We start from the raw sequence: 21,545 nt of genomic DNA, 5'->3' as shown, positions 1-21,545 counted from the left end.
ACAAAACTGAGATAAGGATAGTGACCCCTTAGCTGTAGTGAGGATTTGAGATGATGCATGCAACTGTTACCTAGCAGCCGCAGTGAATCCTAGTTACTGGGGTCTTTTAAATAATAAGTTCTTAAGGCCATAGTATATACACGTGTACTTGCATGCACCCACACAGAGTGCCCTAATAAAGTCCCTAGAACCAGCCACTGGGCAGATACATCCAGAAGATAAGACCTCACCAGATCTAATGATTTGCTGAGGCACGAAGTCCCCAGCACAGCAATCTTTGGGGACCTACCCATATGGGAACTTCCCAAGAGAACAAACTTCTTTTTTAATGTCTGTGCACGTTCAAACACAAAGTCATCTTGTCTCTTGAGTTAGTCAGATCCTAAAGGCAGGGCCTGAGGACAACTTCAGACTCTCAATTTCCTTGGAGCACAGTGTTGTGAAGTTAACACAACCAACGTGTCTTCGGCCCCTAGCAGATGTCAGTCGCTGACTTTTACTCAATCCTCACCAACTCCTGCCCTCCCCTTCTTACTTGTTTAAGCACAGGAGGGAACAGCAGGAGGGAAGTGAGGTCACTTATGGGAGGCCACACTGCGTGCAAATGGCTGGGCTGGGAATCAAGCTCACTTCTCAAGGCTGGAGTCTCCCAGCTCTGCCAAGCAGCCCCGGCCCAACTCCTCTGCATCCCAGCAGAGCCCGACTCTGCCGCACTCACTCCTGGCCAAGGGCAGGGCTGTTGGATTCGTCCATGGATTCCCACAGAGCACCATTCTTGGTGCCTGGTGGGTATTCAAAATTAGGGAAAGAGAGATGGAGAGAAGGGAGTGAGGCTTCACCAGCCCCTTCCTTCCATCTAGTTCAGCAACTACTATTTGCTATTGTAACAATTACTGAATTTATAATTATTTCAACTATTTATTTCCTTGCTTCTTACCAGACTGTGAGCACCAGGGTAGCAGGGATCATGTCCACTGTGTTATCTCTGCATCCCCTAAGGGCCTCTGTGAGGGTTGAGTGAAGGACTGAGACATCGGGGACAATCTGTCCACACCCATGCCGCGGTTCACATCCCCGACCACACTTGCTCCTTCTGTGATCTGAGGCCAGTTCCTTTAGCTCCCCAGCTTCTTCACCTGCTGAAAGGAGACCACAGTACCCATCTCCCTGAGTCTAAAATAGCTGGTGGAGAGCCTGAAATATGGTACTCAGTAAATCACTTCCTGGAGGAAATAGGGAGAAAAGAAGAGTAACAGCACAGGAGAGCAAGATAGACAAGTTCAGAATCTGTGGGACCATGGAACGCAATGACACTATTAAGTAACTGCAAAATATGCACAATACCCATGAAGGCAACTAAGTAGCACCCTCTGTTTTCACACATGAAACTTCACTCAGTGACTGAGTTTTCATGGGGGCCCACGGTATAGCCATGGAATCCTGAGAGAGAACCCATTTCCCTGAAGGTGATCATGACCTTGGTCACCTGTGAGCATAAACCCAGCATACTAGGTCTCCCTGCACCTTAACCCCTTTATCCATCTGAACCTCAAGATAAGCTGGTCCATTTTGCAGATGAGATCACTAAAGCTGCTCTGCTGGAGGTCACAGTGTGGGTGAGAGGCAGGCTGGAAAGAGGGACCAACCATTCGTGGTGTGAAGCAGCCAGTTAGTACCAATTTGCAAGAGTACATTGTTAAAATATTAGGAAATTTTTAGGTTAGTAGGTTTAAATTGCCCCCAGCAGGAGCATTTACACCATAGAAATTGACAAACACTATGAGTCATGTGGTTGTGTCTTGGTTTGGGTTTGGTGTGGTTTTGTTTTCTAGAGAGAGAGCTGGTTGTTGAACATTTGCCAGCACACCTCTGCCTGGCACCCAGTTCAATATTCTGCTACCAGGCTCAGAAGTGTACATGTCAGCAACACTGTCCCCAACACCCTGAGAAGAAGGCTTGTTAGCATTCACAAAGTGATTTCAGAAAGCAGTGGATCATTATTTGCTTCATGTAAGAAATATTTCCAGTGCTGCTGATTGAATGTTCAAGAAACGATTAAAGGGCTTGGCAATGTTTTTCTCAAATATATTTTGCATGAAAAGTCTCTGAGATTGGTTAATTACAGAGGCTGTGCATAGGTCAGTCTGGGCAAGGGCATTTTCAGGCCCCCAGAGTACCCATCTGGATGCAGGCATAAACTGGTTCTGTTGACTACAGGCCTCTCCCAGGAGCCTGGCGAACACTCTCACAGGCCCTCAGCCCATGTCAAACACCTGGGCTGCTTACTTGGGTAAGTGGCTCCAGCCTCCTTCCAAGTGGAAGAGCCAGATTCAAGCATCCTGAGGGCCTCCTCACCATCCCCTCCCATCTCCAAACCAGCTACGCTCCAGCCCTGGCAGGGGCTCCACTAAACATCTCCCATGGCCTGGGCAGGATGCTTCCGCCCAGCTGCACCGTCACTGCAGAGTCTAGGCTCCCCTAGACTCCAGCTAAGGCCTAGGCTGGCTTCTCCCTTCTATTGATACTCTTATTCCAACCCATTGGCTGCATTGTAACCTGGGTGACCTTTTCAAAGTGGAAATTGGATCATGTCACTCTACACCCTCCCCCTGTGGCCTTCAATGGGTGTCCATCACTCTGGGACAACACCAAAGTCCTTGCAGTGGCCAACAGGGACCTAGCACCTCAGGCCACCCCTCACATGATTCCCTGGGTTGAGCTGCACAGAGGCCTCACCCAGCCTGTGCTTCTGCCTGGAGGGTCCCTCCACCATCCCCCCACCCTGGATTGGGCCCCTGTCTGTACATCCCGTCACTGTGTCAGGGAAGTGTCTGGGTCCTTCGTCTGGATCTGATGCCTTTCCTATGTTCACTCATTTGCTCACGTAAGCTCAGTGCCCATCATTTGCCAGGCACTGTTCTGGGCCCTGGGGATACAGAAGTGAACAATTTAGACAACATGCCACACAGAGCGTATGTTCAGTGGGGGGGAAAGACAAAGAGCAGACAAGCCTGACACGCAGAATGCACGGCCTCGCACCAGCATTTCCTGCCTCCGCAGCGGTTGTCTTGGTTTTAAATTATTCATTAATTGAGATTGATCCCCCTGCTAGGCTGAGCCCCAAGAGAGGAGAGACTGAGTCTGCCTTATCAGCAGCTGGACCCTGAACATACTGATGGTACCTGGAACATAGTAGGTCCTCCATAAATATCATCGAGATTTATTGAAGCCATATGGTCTGAATTTCTCTGAAGTCAAGTTGCTTGTGTGCTGGGGCCAGGAAGGCACAATCCCCAAGGGCTGAACCCCTCACCCACCCCTTTGATAAAGCTTCCTATAGCCTGTTTGACTGTAATTTTGAGTTAGACCAGGGGCCAGCTAAGTTTTTCTGTAAAGGTCCAGATATAAATATTTTAAGCTTTGGGGGCCAGACAGTCTCACTGTGTTGTTAGGCACAAAGCAGCCATAACAATTACATAAACGAATGGGTGTGGCTCGGATCCAGTGGGACTATTTATAAAAACAGGCTGCAGGCAGGGACCAGCCCCAGGCCATGACTTTCAGCCTCTGCATTAGATGACCCCAGGTGTCCCACAGCTATGGCAGTGAAGGCTGAACCTTTTGGCCTATCTCAGATACTGGTTCTGGGCTGGGGTCCAGCAACTTCCTGCAGACCCCTGCATCCACCCACGGAGGGACAGGGAGATTGTCACAGAAACTCAAGCTTCAGGCGTTTGTAGCCATCTTCTCCTTCCAGCAGCATACAGCATGGAGAAGCAGTTCCCTCCCACCTCGGAGGCAAGAGACACTGGCCTACAGGCCCCGCGAGGCAGAGATGAAGGCTGCCACATTCCCCTGAAGGTCCCCAGGCTCCTGCAGAGGCTGAGCTCATTTCCGGGCCCTGCCCAGGCATGTGGCAGGCTGCTGTCAGCTGAGCAGCTGCCACCCTCCACCCCAGCCCGTCCTGCGTCAGCCTGGAGACACAGGGTCTTTGTGCCTCTGCAGCAGATCAGGGGACACTCCTTGGTGTCTTTGAAATGAGACATAATGTGTCAAAACGTGCCTGTTGCTAATGTTAATTTTCAAGAATTTGACTTCTGTAGGCAACTAGTAGCAGAAAAACAATCACCTTTTTCTGGATGTGCATGCAGATCCATTTGCCCTGATCTTTGGGGCCTGTAGCGTGGAAAACAAGTGTTATCTGGGGCTCACCTGCTGGAATGGATGAGGCAGACAGATTAGTCCAGTGTTTATGAAGCCAAAGAGCATTAATTGCAGCATTAAGGCTGTCAGTGGAACCGCAGCATGTGTTAACTTAACAACAGATACGAAAACATCACAGGAACACACTGGAGGTGACAGCACCCTGTGCATAAGAGTGCTAGGTGACAAAGCTATGATGAAACATCCTCCTGCAGTGACAAATGCTGTGTATTAGCTCAGTCCTACCACGGCCCCTGCAAGGCTAAGCAGACTAAGTTCCTGTGAAGTTCTGATTAAGCCCATCATGTGGCAAGCCACACTCTTGCAATGACAATGCCAGGGTGTCACCATGCCCCACGGGTAGCTTACACTCTTGGTAAAACACTATACAGTGGGCAGGAGGGCCTCTATATCACATCATCCCGAGGTCCCTCCACTGCTGGCAACCCTCTAATGCCCCAGGGCTTGCACTGACCCCAAGCTGCAGAGTGTCGCTTGTCCATGGGTAACTATTGCATGAGAAGCAATGGCCTGGTGCTATTAGTCCCAGGGAAAGGGCAGTCTCTTGGCTGTGCTCTTCCAAAGCACACATCAATGTAGTTCAATCACAGGAACTGGAAGGAGTCCAGCCCCTTCCTTTACAAAGAGTCTATCACTGAGAATTTAACTGCATCCATTCGATCAAGCCTCATCATTTATGAAAGTAGAGGTCCAAACTCAAATGGCAATAGGTTCAAGTGGGCAAATTCAGTGAGTACAGTGGGCCAGGGTCCTTGGGAGTGGTGGGAACTGTGACAAAATACAGAGGCATGTCCCGCCTAAAGGGGGCAGCTCCAGCCCCGTAAGGCCCTGTGGGAGCGCAGCCCTAGGGCTGCCTGACCTCCTGACTGGTTAAGAAGTGCGAGAGATCTGGAGTATTTTGTTTTGTCTTGCTTTGTTCTATTGTATAATTTTCTAGTTTTCAAGCAAGATACCTCCAGGGACTAAAATTGACCTGTGACCACTACTTTGCAACCTCTTCCCAGAAGTCAGAGTTGCAGAGTTGAGATAGATTTGCAGCAAGCAGAGACTGGAGGCCCCTCTGCTAAGCCAAAGGGTGGCCACACTCACAGTCCTGCTGGGTTGGCACCTCAGGTTGGAAGTGGGTCTCCTCCTCTCCAGCTCTCCCTTAGGTGCTTCCTCTGCAGAGGGAGAGAGGTGACCTCCTTCCCTAACCCTAGGATATGGCCACCATTGAGTGCCTACTGAAGGTGCAAGGAAACCTATGTTCAGCCAGTCACTGCGACTATGGAGGAGACAGGCCACTGGGAATTGTATTGGCAGTGTCCCTCGGGAGGCCAGATCCTTGCAGGCGTGTGGACACCTTGCTGACAGCTAAATGGAAACAAGGCCCACACCACTGGTCACTTGATTTGATTCTGTCTAACTGATTATTGTAATTGGATGACAGACAGGTATTTCCTGGCGCCCTGGCTCAGGACTCCCTCTCCTGGGTAGTAACCGACTGGGGAAGATTGTCTCCTTCACAGGGAGAGCTGTGCCTGCCTCTGTGCTGCCCAAGGAATAAAACCAGATCCAACCAAAGCCAAATGCCAGGAAATCTCAGAACTTCCTCACATTTCACACTGCATTGTCTACAAAGGTCTTTGAAATCTCCCAGCTCTAATGCTCTAAGGAGCTGCAGCGTTGAAGGGTCAATAGAACAGAACCAACCATCCTAGGGAAAAGGAAAGAAAGAAGGGAAGGCACCCAGGGGAAAATGACAGGACTTCTCGTCTGGGGGAGTTTATGGCAAATAATCTGGAAAAAGGAGAATAGTTTTGTTTTGATGGAGCTGCTACGGTGAAGTTCTTTAAAATATAAGCTGTAGATTCACAATTTTGAAATGCTGTGGATGGAGCCCTCTTCTGGAGAAAATTTTCAACAGGTATTAAAACAAAATCAAAACACGCGTGCACACACACACACACGTGCACGCACTGAAATTCTTTGGGCTATTTAGATGATATGACTTTCACACAGGTGTGAATTGAATCCATAGTTTTTTTCTTATCTGTCACAAAATGCAAATTATCTGTACTCCCCCAAACAACTGTACTTTGGGGAGGAAAGAAAAGAAGAATATCTTCAAGAACCTAGCCATGCTTTCACCTATGGAGAGAACTTCCGGTTGAGGGTCAATTTACACATCCATATGCTGATACTTTCCGACGATGCAGTTACTGGGCACGTTGGTGTGCTGACGACTTCACTGTGACACGCAGAATATCCTTATTCAAGGAAATCGATTTTACTTAAGGGAAAACCCAGGGGCTAAAGATAGGAAGAGGGAGAAGGGAGGGGCAGAGTAAGGGAGATCAGCTAGGAGAACTCCGAGGCTTCCAGCACAGACTGAAGAATTCCACAAATCCAAATCTCATATTAGCCCTGCAGTTTATTGAATCTCTTTTGGGACTTGCTTTTAAAAAAAAAATGTTCAGACATGTGAACTCTGCCACTCTGATTCCTTTGGCCACTGGCATCTCCGTTTCCCCAGTGCTTTTGAAATCTTCAAAGCTGCCGCGTGCTGAAGGCAGAGGATGGGCAGTAGGCGCTCTCTCCAACTCCCAGTCCTGTTACCCCACCAGGAAGCTTCTGCACACCAACACCACTCTCGAAACACAACCCGTAAAGATGCGGAGTCTCACTTAAAATCCTGAAAATCAACATTCTGACTCCAAGAGAAACTCCCCACTTTAACTCGAAATCTCAGAATTCCATGGAATGTTTTTTAGTCACTCCGCAGTGACTGCTCTCCAAACCTGAACCACTCCCTAAAATCCTAATTCTTGGGGGATTACTCATGCATTGTTAGGACTTTGAGTTACTTGTAAGTGCTACCCGATGGGGGCCAGAGGAACTGTATTTTACAGTGGAATTTCTAGCTCATGCCTCTTAATTTGTTTCACATTCATTATTGGAGCGAGATTCCAGAGGCCACTTCTGGGATGGACTTTCCCAAAACACCCCAGGGAAGAGGTGACTGTTTTCCAACTTTGCCAGCTTCCAGCCATTGTTGCTTCCAGCTCCTCGATCCCTGCCCAGCACCAAAACCTACAGCCCAGCCAATAAGCCTTCAGAGACCATCGGTGGAAAAACACACGGGCCTGCCCGAGCACCACCAGGGCAGAGTGACTAATTTACTTTATTACATTGTTTTCCCCTTTCTTCTGTTTTCTCTTTGCCTCGGGAAAGTTTTGTTTTTGCTTGTTGACTCAAAGCTTCCAAGACTTTCCCTGCTTCTCTGTATGGCACACAGAGCGCTGCACTCGAACCTTTTGCTGGTAAACTCAATTGCAAGGAGATTTCCCTGTGAGGTACTATGCCACCAGGAAAGGATACCAATGACTGTCCTAATGTGGACATTTGCTCTGATCATGCCTAACAATCAAAGAGACAGGAACCCCTCTAGACAGGTGATTCAATCCCCTTCTAAAGTAACTGAGTGAGGCTTTGGAGCCCACCTGTGCCAGCCAGGGCCCTGGGTGAGTACATCCACCTGCTGCTTTGCAAAGGGCACCATGCACCCAGCCCCTAGTCTCAGGGAACTATCACGCAATGTCTTGCTCTAAGGAAGCCAAAAGGGGAGGACTGTAAAGTCCTGGATAAGGCTGTGGTAAGTGTCCCAGGGTGACCAGCCTTGTACAAATGCATTACCTAGGGCATCCTGTTGAATGCAACCCTATCCACCTAGCAGTCCCAGGAAGAAGGTAGATTATCTCACTACAGAGAACCTGGAAGCTCAGAGAGGCTAAGCAACTTGCCCAGGGTGGTACCACTAGCATATAGCAGAAAGGAACCCTCTGAATCGTTCTGTCTGAGGCATAATCTGAGCCACCTTGCTAACTGGGATATATGTTCAACATATAGCTTCAGGGACAGTTAAGAGTCCAGGAAGTCTGGAAAACTGGTACACAGCCAGGTATAGGATCCATGGCAGGACTAAATGCTACAGGGAGCCCACAAACATCAGCCAGCAAAGCCTTGGAAGAAGAGGAGCTTAAACTGGGCAGTCTGAACAGTGACCCAGTGACCAGGGGAGAAGTCAGTGGCAGGAGAGTGGCTCAGCAGCCAGGCACCCTACTCTGCACCCTGGCAGGACCATCCGCAGCCACCCACTCCTCCTGTGAGTCGTTTCCATGGTCACTGCATTCCTGGCAGGCTGGCCCATTTCCCAAGTCATACCCCAACACTGACCCATCGTGGTCTCCCCTTAAAAGGCTGCACTAGATCTTCTCATACCAGCCAGTCCCTGCTGGGACCCTGGCTTCCTTCTCAGCCCCAAGTGCACCCGTGGGCCTCCTCCTCTGCCAAGCTCCACACCCATTCCTGCACCCCTCGGCGCACCTTTCCACTCCTTCCTCTCAGGCTGGCCCTGCCCTTGTCTTACCCACCCACTTGTAGGCTGCCAGCTCACTCTAAGTCCCAGAGGCAACCAGGGGGGCCGTTGGGGACTGGGTCGGGTGCTCTGAAAAACCAAAGGGCCCTGAGTAGGGCTGGGTGTGCCCCTCGGCCACCAGACCCTCCGGCCTGGCTGGAGTACCGCTTTCCTGCACACAAAACTTCCCGAGACGGGAGACGCAGAGGCGATTGTGAAGGGCCCTGTCTCCTGGTCCCCTCCTAAGCGGCAAGCCCTCCTCCCGCAGCTGCAGCTCAGGGAGGGTTAACAGGCAGCTGCAGCCCGGGTGGGCAAGGCTTGAACTTTTCTCTGCGCTGCGCCCGCCCGCCCGCCCGGGGAAGGCAACAGAGGCGGCCGCCTGGGCTCGGCCGGAGCTCCAGCTGGCTGGACAATGGGGGCGCGGGGGGCTGGGGCCTGCGCCCTGGCGGGGGACGCGCTCAGGCCCTTCCGGCCCGGGGTCTGAGACCCAAAGGACCCCGATGCGGGCGCGGCCAGCGCCGGCGCCTTTGAGCGACAGCAGCAGCCGGGCTGCGGCGCTGGGCTGGCTGGAGGTGCCTTCCAGCTCGCCGCGGGCTGGGCGAGGGGGACCGGAGCCCCGGGAAGTCAGCGATGCCAGCTCGGCCTCTCCAGCCCGGCAGCCGACAATCCGGACCCAAGCGGCGCTTCGGCGGCTTGGCGCTGGTCAGCGGGAAGCACGACTCGCTAGACTCGCTTCCAACTGTCTTTCTCCAGTGCAGGAGCCTCCTCCTCTGGGGGCGAACCAAAGTTACCCCAGTTGATGTAGGCGAGAATGTCGCCCGGGCTTGCAAAAAAAAGGGACCCGGAGCGCACTCATTCTTTCCCGAAACGTATACACATACACACACACACACACACACACACACACACGGCGGAGTGGGAGGCCAGGGCCCCTAGGATCCGTGAAGATGGGGATGACCTCCCTTCCGAGCCCCGGGCTGCCTTCACTGCCGCGCCCGGAGCCCCCAGACCCCCGAACGCCCCCTCGCCGGAACCGCGCTGGACGAGCAGAATGCAGAGACCGGTGCCGAGCGCCCGGGCTCCCCTTCCCTACCTGGGACAGCAGAACGCACAGGACGAGCGGAGTTCTCGGCTGCATTTTGCCCGACTAGAAGCGCCCGGCGGCGTTTTCATTCATGCACGCGGCTGCACTGAGCATATTTTCCGTGGGAGCCAGGCTTTGAGGAGAGGCTGTGCCTCGCCAGCCAGCCAACTTCCCAAATAGATCAGCGGCAGCATCACGAAAGCATTGGGTAGAGGCTGATGACCAGGACCAATGGCTTTACAAGACGGATTCCTTCATAAAGCTCCCTCGCTTTGCATGGCAGATACGGGCGAGCACCTCGCGAAGAGTGAGCCCCTTGCAGGAGGCAGCACGTTTGCTTTTTTTGGACTGTGGGGGCCCAGCCTCACAAATCACGCTGGGCGATGCCAGCCGATTCCACTTTGCCAGAGAATGGAATTGCACCAGGGACCGGTGGCCACTTCCAGCCTGGTGCAAATAGATTCTCTTTATTAAAATGTTAATAAGATCCACTTTATTTTCAATAAATCAAATAAAATGACCCCAGCAGTTCCAGCCCTGTCTACACCAGGGAAACCTTGGCAGTGGATTTCTTTTTCTCTTTTTCTTTTCTCTCTCCCCCACCCCAAATGTGGCCCAAGCCATGATGTGTCTGGTGTTTCCCTGCCATCTCACAAATCACAAAGAGGACAGATCAATTCTAGCTTGCAGGAAAAATCCATCAAGGGGCAATAGATTTTATTAACTACTCAGGTGAGAGTCTGACCGGCTGCCTACTCCACAAATGTGGCACCAAAGCTGGGGCTATGATTTGAGGACTTTTTTTTTTTCCCCTATATGGACTGAACTTTCACCTTTCAGAAGCTTTGAGCTCCCCACCCCCCACCTCCACACCCACTCAAAACATTAGTAGCCACTGCTCAAGGAATTCTACAAGTGGAGTACTTTAGCAATTAGGGTAAGAGGGACATGTAGGTCTGCCTTCCCTGGTAGGAATCTAAGAATAAACAACAAAGATGTCATCATTTTCATGCAGTCTCCTTCTAAGGTTTTAAGGTGTTGTATTAAAAGAGGACATTTTTGCCATCAAAATAGAAAATCCAGACCAGAGGGAAAGTCCAGAAAGATGGAATGCTAACTCCAAACTCTAACTGATTGGCTCTGGTTTGGATATGAGCTTCCTGGTAGCCAAAGCAATATGAGAAACAGGTAAATTACATAGTTCTTGCTATAGAAACATGAACACAAAGTCATCCAACATAATTTCCCCTGGCATTAAATACTGGAATAAATGTATTATGTGACATCTATTATAGCAGTACACTGAGCAATGGACCATGTTGAGATCCATTGGGTTTGGGCTATACTCCAACATCTGGCACAGGGCCTGGAACATGAAGACAGAGATTAGTGTGTGTTAAAGGGATGGATAGCTAGACTAATCAAGAAGTAGCAGAAGGCAAGGAGGGGCAAAGAGTCTGGAGTCACACTGCCTAGGCTCAGTCCCCAGGGCTGCCACTTACTATTAAGTTACTCAAACTCCCTGTGCCTCTGTTTGTCCACTGGTAAAATTAAAATACAAATTATACTGAACTCATTAGGTTGTGGTGAGGATTAAGTGACATAATAACCACTCAATAAATGTGAACTGATATACTTTTCAAAATTTCTTCACTGTCTGCTAGTTGGTCACAAGGTCATCTCACAAGTCCCAAGGTCATTGATAAAAATGCAGTGCCACCTGATGCGTGCTGACCCAGCAGACAGTGACGATGGCAAAACAACTCCTGAAGGGGCTGTGAGAGGCAGATGTGCTGCTTCATCTAGTCTTTCCCTGACTCGAGTGGGACCATCTGCCTTGGAGTGTCTACAAAATGCAGTCTTTAGCAGATGATGTGACACATGACCATGATTTGGAACCCCTGTGTGTGGAGACCCACAGCCCTACTGCCCGCTGGCAAGAGTAAAGCACGGTCCTTTGGAATCCAACAGCTTCAGATCTAGACATTCTGAAGCATCCATTTTCCATGAAAGGAAAGGGGCGTCCTGTCAGTCAGGGACCAGCTAAACCAGACCATGGATTGTCAGACGCAAAGACAGGGAGAGCACAGGACAGCTCAGGAGGGGACGAAGCACCAAGAGGAGAGGTACCTGGCAGAAGGTGAGCTCTAGATTTCCATGAGCAGCAGCTCAGTCCAGGAAGCATTCCTGGGGTAGGGAGTGTCCAAGGCTGTGTTCAGAGGACAAGGAGTGCCATGGGTCTGCATTTCGGCCAGGCCTTTCTGTGCTCTGCCCGTTTCATGTCCTTAGTGCCACTCAACAAATATTCCCAGCTCCAGCCCCACCTCTGTGCAAACATCAGGGTTGTACTTGCTGGACCCTTGGGGCTGGAGGGGGCATGGGGCCAGATCTAGACAAAGAGCTGGGAGCAAAAGTGACCAGTGTCACTTCAAGGCCAGTGAGCCAGGCTGGCTTCCCTGGCCACAGGTGCCAGGTGGAGACTCGTGCAGGTGGCTTGTCAGGGAGGATTCTCGGGAGCAACATCTGCGAGAGAGCAGGGGAGCCGGACTGGCGGGGGGGCGGGAAGGGGGCTGCTGCACTGGCAGCGGAGGATCAGCCTCCCCAGGAGCTCACCTGACATTTGGGGCCTAGGGCCATGTCTTTTGCGCCTGGGCCAGCTGCTGGATGGGGGTGATCTTTGTTGAGGCCGCTTCATTTGGCAGAGGGCAGTCCTCTGACGTGACCACAAATCCATCACCTAGGACTGAAACTGGGACATCAAACCAGCAACAGGTAACTGGAGTGGTGATTCCCAAGCCACAGAGGTCTGTGGGCCTACTGTGTCCTACAGGTGGATGCAGGTTTGCTGCAGACACCTTTCGGGCACTGGCCCCTGCCAGGACCTGCCCAGGCATCCTCCAAGGTCCTGGGCTGCTCACTGGCAGGGAGAGAGGCTGCAGCCAAGCTGGGGCACACCCATTCCCAGATGGGTGTGCTGCCCAGAGGCCAGGCCCCGTCCCTTCCTGGCCTCAGGCTCCACAGAGTGGCTTTTCAGAACTGGGAGGGGTTGACATGCAGGGTCTATTCAGGCCTTGGAGCTGGCCTCTGCAAACCTGAAGGCGGAAAGAGGCTTGTTAGTAAGATGTGACCCAGACTGGGACCTCTGGGCCCTGCTTACATTGAGCAGGTTGCTTTTATTCTCGAAGCCTTGTTTTTTCATCAATAAAATGGAAACAATAACATAACTCAAGTGCTGTTGTCAGAATCGGTGTCCCCGCCCCCAAACACACATCTTGCCAAAGGACATAAGGTCAGATTTTGAAAAGATGGAGAAAAATCATTTCATTCCAATGATCAAAGGCTGCTGCAGAGGAACCCCACTTTTGTCTACATGTTTTGCCTTGTTGTCCCTCAGCTCCTGATGGGGCCTCTCGGCTGATGGACTGAGCACAGTGGCAAACCTTTAGGCTGACACCCTCTCTTCCTGTCCACGCTCTGCCTCCTGCCACACCAGCCCCTCAGCCCATCTGCTGCCAGAGCCGCGGGCCCCCTGTGGCCTGTGCCTTTAGACACCCTCGAGGCTCACACCCCTTTTCAGGCGTGTCTGTCTGGCTTTGGAGTTGATGGATGACCCAGTGCCAGCCGCTGCCTCCTGTGGGCGCCAGGGGCTGGGACTGTTTCTTATCTCTGGCAGATGTGGATGAGGACATTCCGAGTGTGTGTGTGTGTGTGTGTGTGTGTGTGTGTGTACAAGCACATGTTGGTGTGTATGAGCTGCGGGCACCTGGCATAGAGTTAAAGTCTTTAGATCTTGACACCCTTTTGCAGGTGCTCCTGTGACCAGGCATTTATATAGAACAGTGGCAATCAGATGAGCCACCCTGTGAGTCAGGACAGCTGCCAGGTATCCCAGAGGCCTCCGGAACAGGGACACACTCAGCACAAGAGTCCAGGCCATGCGGAGAAGGTCATTCCTCATGCTCACAACACGACTCTCACAAGACACGAGACCATCCTCTGGGTGTCCCTGCCCCCACAATGCTGACCAAACCCAGCATCTCTGCCCACTCTGAACTGGGCCCCCTGCCTCAAGCTTCTCCACTGCCCTCCATGTTACCTGACCTCACACGATACATTTCTTGTCCTGTTGTCTTGATGCTTCTCTCAAGTTCATCTACGCCCTTCAGCCCTTGGCCTTGGCTGTGCCATGGGTCGGAGGCACTGGTGATATTATTAGCCCAAATCCCAAGAGACCCTGTGTGCTTCTGCTTGCTCTCACTGGGACCTGCACCACTCTTGGGAGCAGGCATGTGGGCGAGTCCAGAAGACTGACAAGCTCCCCCAGGGACCCAAGATGCTTGAGCCCAGCAGATGGTCACCAGAGCCACTGCTCCACAGGTATGTGAGCTAAAAATCATCGTCTGTCTTAGAGCTGCTTGCTGTGCAGCAACCGCTGATGGGGAGCCGCACAGGCTGACTGGCTGCCTGCCTCTTCCTCTGGAAGGTGAGCACATCTTTGCTGCTAAGTGCTCAGCTTCTAGAACAGGGTCTGCAGCATGGCAGGTGCTAGCTGGCTCGCCTGAGAGGAGAGACATGGCTTCCAGGTTGAAAACCTGTGATGCCGGCTGGCCAGCACCACTACCTTACCAGAACCGAGGACTCGCCAGGTTGGCCTCAACCCAGAACTACACAGTGAGGTCACTCTACAGAGGCCATCGTGAGCACTAGGCACTTAGAGATGCTCTGTGGAGGACCCTTGGGGTGTGACTCCTTTCTGACTCCCCAGTGGAGGGACAGCCTGCTGGCCGAGAGACAGGACAGAAAGCACTGCTTTGTCTCTTTCGGTTCTGCCATGGAGTGGACCCCATGAACAAGCGGAGTGCAGCCGGACTCCCGCAGGAGCAATGGGCACGCCCTGCTGAGCTCCAGGCCCCTCTGCTCAGCGGAGCCATTGGGGCTTTAGTTTCCTCCTCAGCAGCGAAATTCGACTTTCAGGAGCCAATTTTATCCTGTGAATGAGATGCAGTTAAAACCCCCCTCTAGGTGTCTCCCTTACCCAAAATTAGTATCTGGGGTTATTTTTACAAGGAGAATCCTCCCAGCATAAGTTCAGCAGAGTTGAGGCATTTGGATTGGGGTCCCTAGATTGGCAGCATCAGCACTAGCTGGGCACGGGCAGAAGGGCAAATTCTGTGTCCCCCAGACCAACTGTTTCAGAAACTCTGGCAGAGGGTGACATCCTGTGTTGTGCAAGTCCTCGGACAGCACACCTTGAGAGCACTACTCCAGGGACAACTCCTCGACTCACAGTCACTCAGCCATTCACTTAGAAATGTTCCTAAACCGCCTAGCACGGAGCAGCCACCCAGCCGAGCAACAGGAGAGGAATGGGAAGGCAGGTGTATGCGCTTGAGAAAACCCAGTGCAGAGGCACACAACCCTGTGACGAGCTGCCAAGGGGGTGCTGGGGAGACCCGAGACAGCCGGAGCCGCGGCGAGCAGGTTGTGTTGAAGAAGAGGCAGGTCCAAGTGGCTGTTTTCAGTTATGTGTCAAAAACTCTCCTGGGTCTTTACACGACAGAAGCTGTACTTTCTGTATCCGATGACAAGAAACCAAATAATTGCCAAAGAGTGCTCACATCCAACACTGCCTGTTATTTGAATTTGAACCTTATCCTTCACAATCCCATCTAGGTAAAATTGCAAGATGGCAGTTGTGTGTGTTTGTGTGTGTGTGTGTGTGTGTGTGAGAGAGAGAGAGAGAGAGAGAGAGAGAGAGAGAGAGAGAGAGAGATTATTTATGCATCTGACGGGCAATGCCTCCTGGGATTTCAGGTAAGATCTCTTACAATGACGCCACGGCCCCCAGGCCCTGACCTCCAGCCTGTCTGTGGTTCTCAAGTGGGAGACACCAAACTAGAACAAAGGGAAAACAGGGAGGAAGGAGCATCTGGGGAAGTGACGGGTGACCAGGGGGGCAGCAGCTGACCAGCCTGGGTTGATGAGGGGTCCAGACTGAATGTCGACCTCAGGAGGTCAACCGGCAAGGGGAGAAATCATTCAGACTGCTTAACCAGACACCAGTGCCTCCTTGAAGTTTTAGGGTGACCTCTCTGGTTATGTTGGAGGATGGATTCAGCTGAGGGTCAGACTGAGGAAGACAGGATTTCTGGACAACTCAGACCATAATCAAGAGCAAGAGCTCTGTTCTGCAGATTTCTCATTGTCCACAGGGTCGGACTGTGGCCCTTCCTGCAGGACAGGTGAATGAGAGCAGATGTGGCATTCAGCTCCGAGTGCAAATTCTTCACTCTTCCCTGCACCCAATCCTTCCTTACCAAAGATGGCATGAATTTCCTCACCTCTGACATTAGGCTTGTCCCCATGGCCTGGGCCAGAGGACAAAAGGAGGTGGAGGCCACAGCACACAGTGAAGAGGCCTCAGGAGTGATTGTCTGCTCCCTTACATCTCAGCCATCTGAATGAAGAGAGTGCACCCTGGCTGTCCAGCTGGCCCCAGCAGCTGAGAAACACGTCAGCAGAGCCAGCCCAGCCCAGATGAGAAGTGAGAAGCAGAGAGATCATATCAGCAAGCCCCCCATCAGACCAGACAGACCCACAGGAAAAAATGCTCATTGCCATAAGACACATGGGTTATGGTGGTGTTTTGTTATCCAGAAAGAGATGACAGATACACAAACAAAGCCCTTGCAGGAAATGCTCGGCTCAGGGAATGGGCTAAAAGCTGAACGCTTAAATCCAGCACAGACACTTACATGGGCATGACCAACACTTGATGCTCTTAATAATCACAAATCCAAGTTCCTAATAGTTTCTCAACTCACCAAATGTCCTGTTCTTTTACCCACCTACTCAAAGCTGGCTGTCTCCTTGCAAAACCCCAGATTCCTTTCTAAACGTTGACTGCAAAGCTGCTGAATCTCTCTCTCTCTCTCTCTCTCTCTCTCTCTCTCTCTCTCTCTCTCGTGTTTCTTATGCCAGTGTGATTGTAAGACTATCACTTAGCAATTACTCAAGAACACTTATTTACAATGCCCTGCAGATCTGTGAATATTTATAGTGGATACATTTGTTTACAATATAATCCAAATCGGCTAATGCCTCCAGTAGAAAAACTGTCCTGCCCCTATAGAAAGAAACCCATCCAGTTAATGGTTTTTGTGGTCTTTATGAATAGACCAAGGTCAGGGCCATCGTAATGAGCTGGTGAAAGTTAATCTGTGGAAGCAGGTTAAGTACACAAAACTACATTTTAATGATCCTGAATGTGTGACAGCTGCCAGAATTCAACCAAATGAGAGACAGAAAAGGCAAATCCAAGACTTTTGTTTCTTAATCTGAGCTTCCATCAGTTTGAAATGGCTTGTGTGCAATTTCCATTAGGTCAAAGATAGTGTCCATCTCTCTCCCTTGGACGCTCATTACCCGTGCATTCCAGGCACTGAGCAGATGTGCAGTAGCAAGGAGAAGGGTGCGGCGTGAAGAATGGGGTGCCTGGGGGTCCTCCTTAGCCTGCAAGCTGCTGTCCACCCTGATATTTACTGAAGCTGGGCATGCTGTCCCACTGGTCACCTCTGTGTGGGTCTCAGCGTGTCTCTCCTACAGCAGGGCTTCTCCAGGTGTGATCAGCTGTGTATTCCTGTTCCTCCCGACACTCCACACGGCAATGTTAATCTTCTGGGCCTGTTTCTACTGTACAAACCTCAGAAGTGAGTCTGTTTCCACTCATAAAATTCCCCCTCAGCACAAGATGGGAGACAGCAGGTTGCCCGCTGCCCACGAGGCCCTCCTGGCTCCTTCCCCAAATCCCTCCACTTCCTTTCCCCCCGCTCACTGCCCTCTGCTCTCCCCTCCCTGGGTCCTCGGCATACTCTAGTCTCTTTCTCTGGGCTGCTCTTTCCCCCACTTCTGGATCATTCTCCTCCCCCCAGACATCTCCTCTCAGAGGAGGAGCCATCCCTCACCAGTCAGCCCTTCTCCAAGAGCTCTTTCCTGTCTGTCCCTCCTGATAGGTGCCTCCTATCATCTGCCGCGATCTCATCTGCTGTGGGCTTCTTTTAAGTTTGCTTCCTCTGCGAGAATCTGGATTCCACGAGAGCGACAGACCACCTGTTTATTGAACCTAGAACCTGCCTGGCTCATGATGAAGATTCAGTGACCTCTATTTTAAGAAACAAATGAGCAGACAATCTAATGGCCAAGAGGAGTCAGGCTGGTGGCCCTGTAACTGCACGGATCTCATCAGGAACACCAAGTGGTCCAATAGCTGACGACCGCCAGCCACTGTCCAGAAAGCACCCGGCAGGAACCTGGCGAGGAGGAAGGAGCACGCTTGAACAGCTTATACCAGGACCAAGGGGCAGGGCCGGGGCACGCCAGGGGCTGCACACAGCTCTCCTTGCTGAGACCACACTTGAGTGGGCTGGGGACAGGTCCTGGGAGAACCCGAGGACCCCCCTTTCCCAAGGTGCATCAGAGAGGCTGAGGTGAGCAGGGCTACACCCAAGCAGGACATGGCGGAGTGTTTCCAACACGATTTCTCTTACTGGACAGGTCAAGGATTCATCCATAGCCTTTTCAAAGCGCCAGGTTCTTATTCACATAATGAATCTGTCGATTCGCTGTTTGTCCCCAGGAAGCTCTGAGGACCACAGAGGATCAGGACTGAAGACAAAGAATTCTGGGGCTTGTTGTGCAGCCCAGTGGGTGAGGAGATGGTCACAGCAGAGTCCCACAAGGTGCTCCTGGCTGGTTATTATTCTTTGGGGGTTTAAGTGGTTATTTATTCCTGGATTCACCTATTTTATTGCTCTCAGAAAAAATGCCTCACAGGCCCATAAACTGTCCCTCTTCACAAAGAAAGTGGAATGGGATAACTATCTATTCATTCGTTTGTTCATTCAGCCATTATTTTAGTAACAAGAAGCAAGGTATAATAAAAAAGAATTACTTCCTGGAATCAAGCCATGCAATTGGCTTGTAGTTTGCCAATCTTCCCCAACTCTCCAGTCTGGCTTCCATATTGTTGCCAGGATAATTTTTAATTCAAACAATAAATATAGAGTATCTCATACTGTCCATGCATTAATTTACTCAGCAATGAAAAATAGCAGCTTTGTTCTGACCTTTGACCACAAAGATATAAGGTTCCTCATCACCCTTTAGTCAAAGACCAAACCCTTTGCTTCCATTTAACACTGTGCAAAAGGGTCCTAAACAGATATTCTTTTCTATCTCCCCCATTTCCTCTACCACCTATAAGGCTACATTTGCCTCAGGACCTTTGCACATGCTGCCTTCTTGAGATTCCCCCATCACTTTCTCCTGGGCTCTGTACCCTTGGTGAATCACAGGTCATCATTAAGAACCATCTCCTCTGGCGCCTCCTCTAGGAAGTTGTCCCTGGCCCTCCCTGGCAGGCCGGGTCAATGTGCTCAGCGCGGGCTGTTATTCCTTTACTGGAGTCCCTCAGAGCCGCCTGAAGTGAGGGGCCAAGTCGGATTCTCATCTACATCGTCAATGAGCCCAGTTCCAACTACACATGGGACTTCAAAATAACAGCTGTGCATTGATAAATGCGTGCATGAAAAACAGTCATGAGAGCTGTGACATTTATTAAGTGTGAGGCACTTTTCCAAGAGCTTTACAATCATGTTTTTCTCATTGCATCCTAACCAGCTTCATGTGGAATTTAATCATCCCCTTCCACTGGTGACCAGTGACAGGAAGGCTGCCCTGAGGCCAGTCATATCGCACAGAGCTGGACTCAGAGTGCCTGTGTGCTGGGCTGCCCCCAGGGCCTCTGGGTGATGTCAGGGAGAACAGCTCCGGCTCCCTATTTAGGCAGCCCTGGGCACCTTCCTAGTGGTAAGCGTAGCCTTTGGGGTGACACAGCCCAGGGTTAGATGTCGCTGTGCCACTCACTGGAGCCAGACTTGGGCCAGCTGCTTAACACATCACTGTCAGCACTGGCCATCGGCCAAGTCCTGGGCCACATGGTGGGAAGAGCTGCAGAAATAATAACTTATGGTAACTGAGAATTAATTAAGAGTTAATTATTTTGCTTCAAATGCACTGTTTTATCATTTTTATTTAAAATATTGCTGTATTTTATTTTAACATTATTTGATTATTTCTTATAATTAATAAGCAATGGTCATTGACAGTGGGCCAGCCGCTATTCCAGGCACTTTTGACATGTCAGAGTATTTAATACTTGTGACAATCTCAGAAGGCCAGTTCACCCTCCTTCCTTTAATGAGTGAACTGAGGCATGTGGCTGATGGAAGGGGCTTTCCCCAGACCCTAGGCTGCAGCCCACGAGCTCTCCAACATCTCGCCTGCTGCCCCTCACCATTAAAGTCAGACACCATGCCCCTCACCTCAGGGATTAGAAAGGCCGATGCCCCTTGTTGGTTCTGTACCACAGATTGCTTTCCATGTGAAGCACACACTCACCTGTGTTCTGAGTGGGTGGGGGCAGCTATTCTCAGCTTCCTTCCAGAATCAGCCAGAACTCGAGGTCCATGTGCCCCAGTGACTGAAGAGGAGTCAGTACTTAGAAGTAACTAGAAGAAAGTGACCACTGAGGATTTAGAATCAGCCCTCGTGGCAGAACTGGGCACCTACACAGTTCATTGTAAACTGAGCTAAAGTCTCTAACTGCTGAGAGCCATAGCCGAGTCCAAATGAAGCATGGCATTTTTGCCAGAACAGAGTGGTTGAAAAGTGACGCCAGCAAGCCATTGAGATGATGATGGTTATGTTAAGCTGTGTATATTAGACCCCTGCTGTCCACCTCAGCCTGCTACTTTGGAGTTCTCCGGGGGTTCCCGGAGAGTTCCCATTGGTTGGGGAAGTGCTGGAGGAGGGATTTCCGGTTGGTGGTTCCTGGAGGAGCCGCGTGGCGTTCGGGAGAGTTCCCAGGGAGCGTGTGTGGAGTGTGCTGGTGGAGTTCAGAAATAAAGTTTGTTCCTGCTTCAGTGGCTCGTGATTTGTGCCCAGCCAGACTGCAGCATCTAACTATTTCTCTCTCAGTCAATTCCACTGAATCAAATCCCAGGTGGGGTGCATTTACATAGTGGCAGCCTATACAATTCTAGCAGATGCCAGGGAGCCACTACCAAAGGTCTATGGGCCTAGGCCTATGCACATGGCTTTGCTCCCCTTGAAAGGGAGAGATTCAAAGATCCAGAGTGTAGTTGTTATGGTTTAGGATATGAGGTGTCCCCCAAAAGCTCATGTGTGAGATTTTGCCAGAAAGTTTAGGGGTGGAACGATTGAGTTGTGAGAGGCTTAACCTGATCAGTGCATTAATCCACTGATAGGGATAACTGGGTGGCGACAATAGGCAGGTAAAGTGTGGCTGATGGAGGCGGGTCACTGGGGGCATTCCCTCAGGGTTTAACTGTGTCAGTGGTATGGAGAGTTTCTCTGCTTCCTGGTTGCCATGTCCCCAGCTGCTCTCCTTCCCCACACCCTTCCACCATGATGCTCTGCCTTCACCTTGGGCCCAGAGCAATGGAGCTGGCCATCTATGGACTGAGACCTCTGAAACCATGAACCCCAAAATAGACTTTTCCCCTTCTAATTGTTCTCATCAGGTCTTTAGATCACAGCAGTGAAAAAGCTGGCTAAAACAGTCGTCCTGTGGGACCCCTGTCTCCGTCACAGTCAGGCAGGTACCTCTGCATGATCGAATGCCCTAAGCACAGGGTGTCATGCAGGAGCCATGACTTCACCAACAGGCAACAGAATTGGGCACCTACTATGTGCCAGGTTGGGGCGGGGCACTTTGCACACCTTGTTTCCCATGGTCCTCAGAAAGTAGGTATTGCTATT

General features: G+C 51.1%; 1 protein-coding gene across 1 annotated transcript in view; it reads right to left on the bottom strand.

Moving 5' to 3' along the window:
• The window catches only part of Cdh13 (cadherin 13), an 873,075-nt gene extending 863,231 nt beyond the window's left edge, over window positions 1–9,844 (bottom strand). The window contains exon 1 of the mRNA XM_027933116.2: window positions 9,714–9,844. Coding sequence (XP_027788917.2) covers window positions 9,714–9,758 — 45 coding nt within the window. The 5' untranslated portion in view covers window positions 9,759–9,844. The remainder of the gene's footprint in view (window positions 1–9,713) is intronic.
• Between the last annotated feature and the right edge of the window lie 11,701 nt (window positions 9,845–21,545).

Source organism: Marmota flaviventris, chromosome 18 (assembly GCF_047511675.1).
Source record: "Marmota flaviventris isolate mMarFla1 chromosome 18, mMarFla1.hap1, whole genome shotgun sequence".
Lineage (NCBI taxonomy): Eukaryota > Metazoa > Chordata > Mammalia > Rodentia > Sciuridae > Marmota > Marmota flaviventris.
This window is presented reverse-complemented; position numbering and strand designations above follow the sequence as displayed.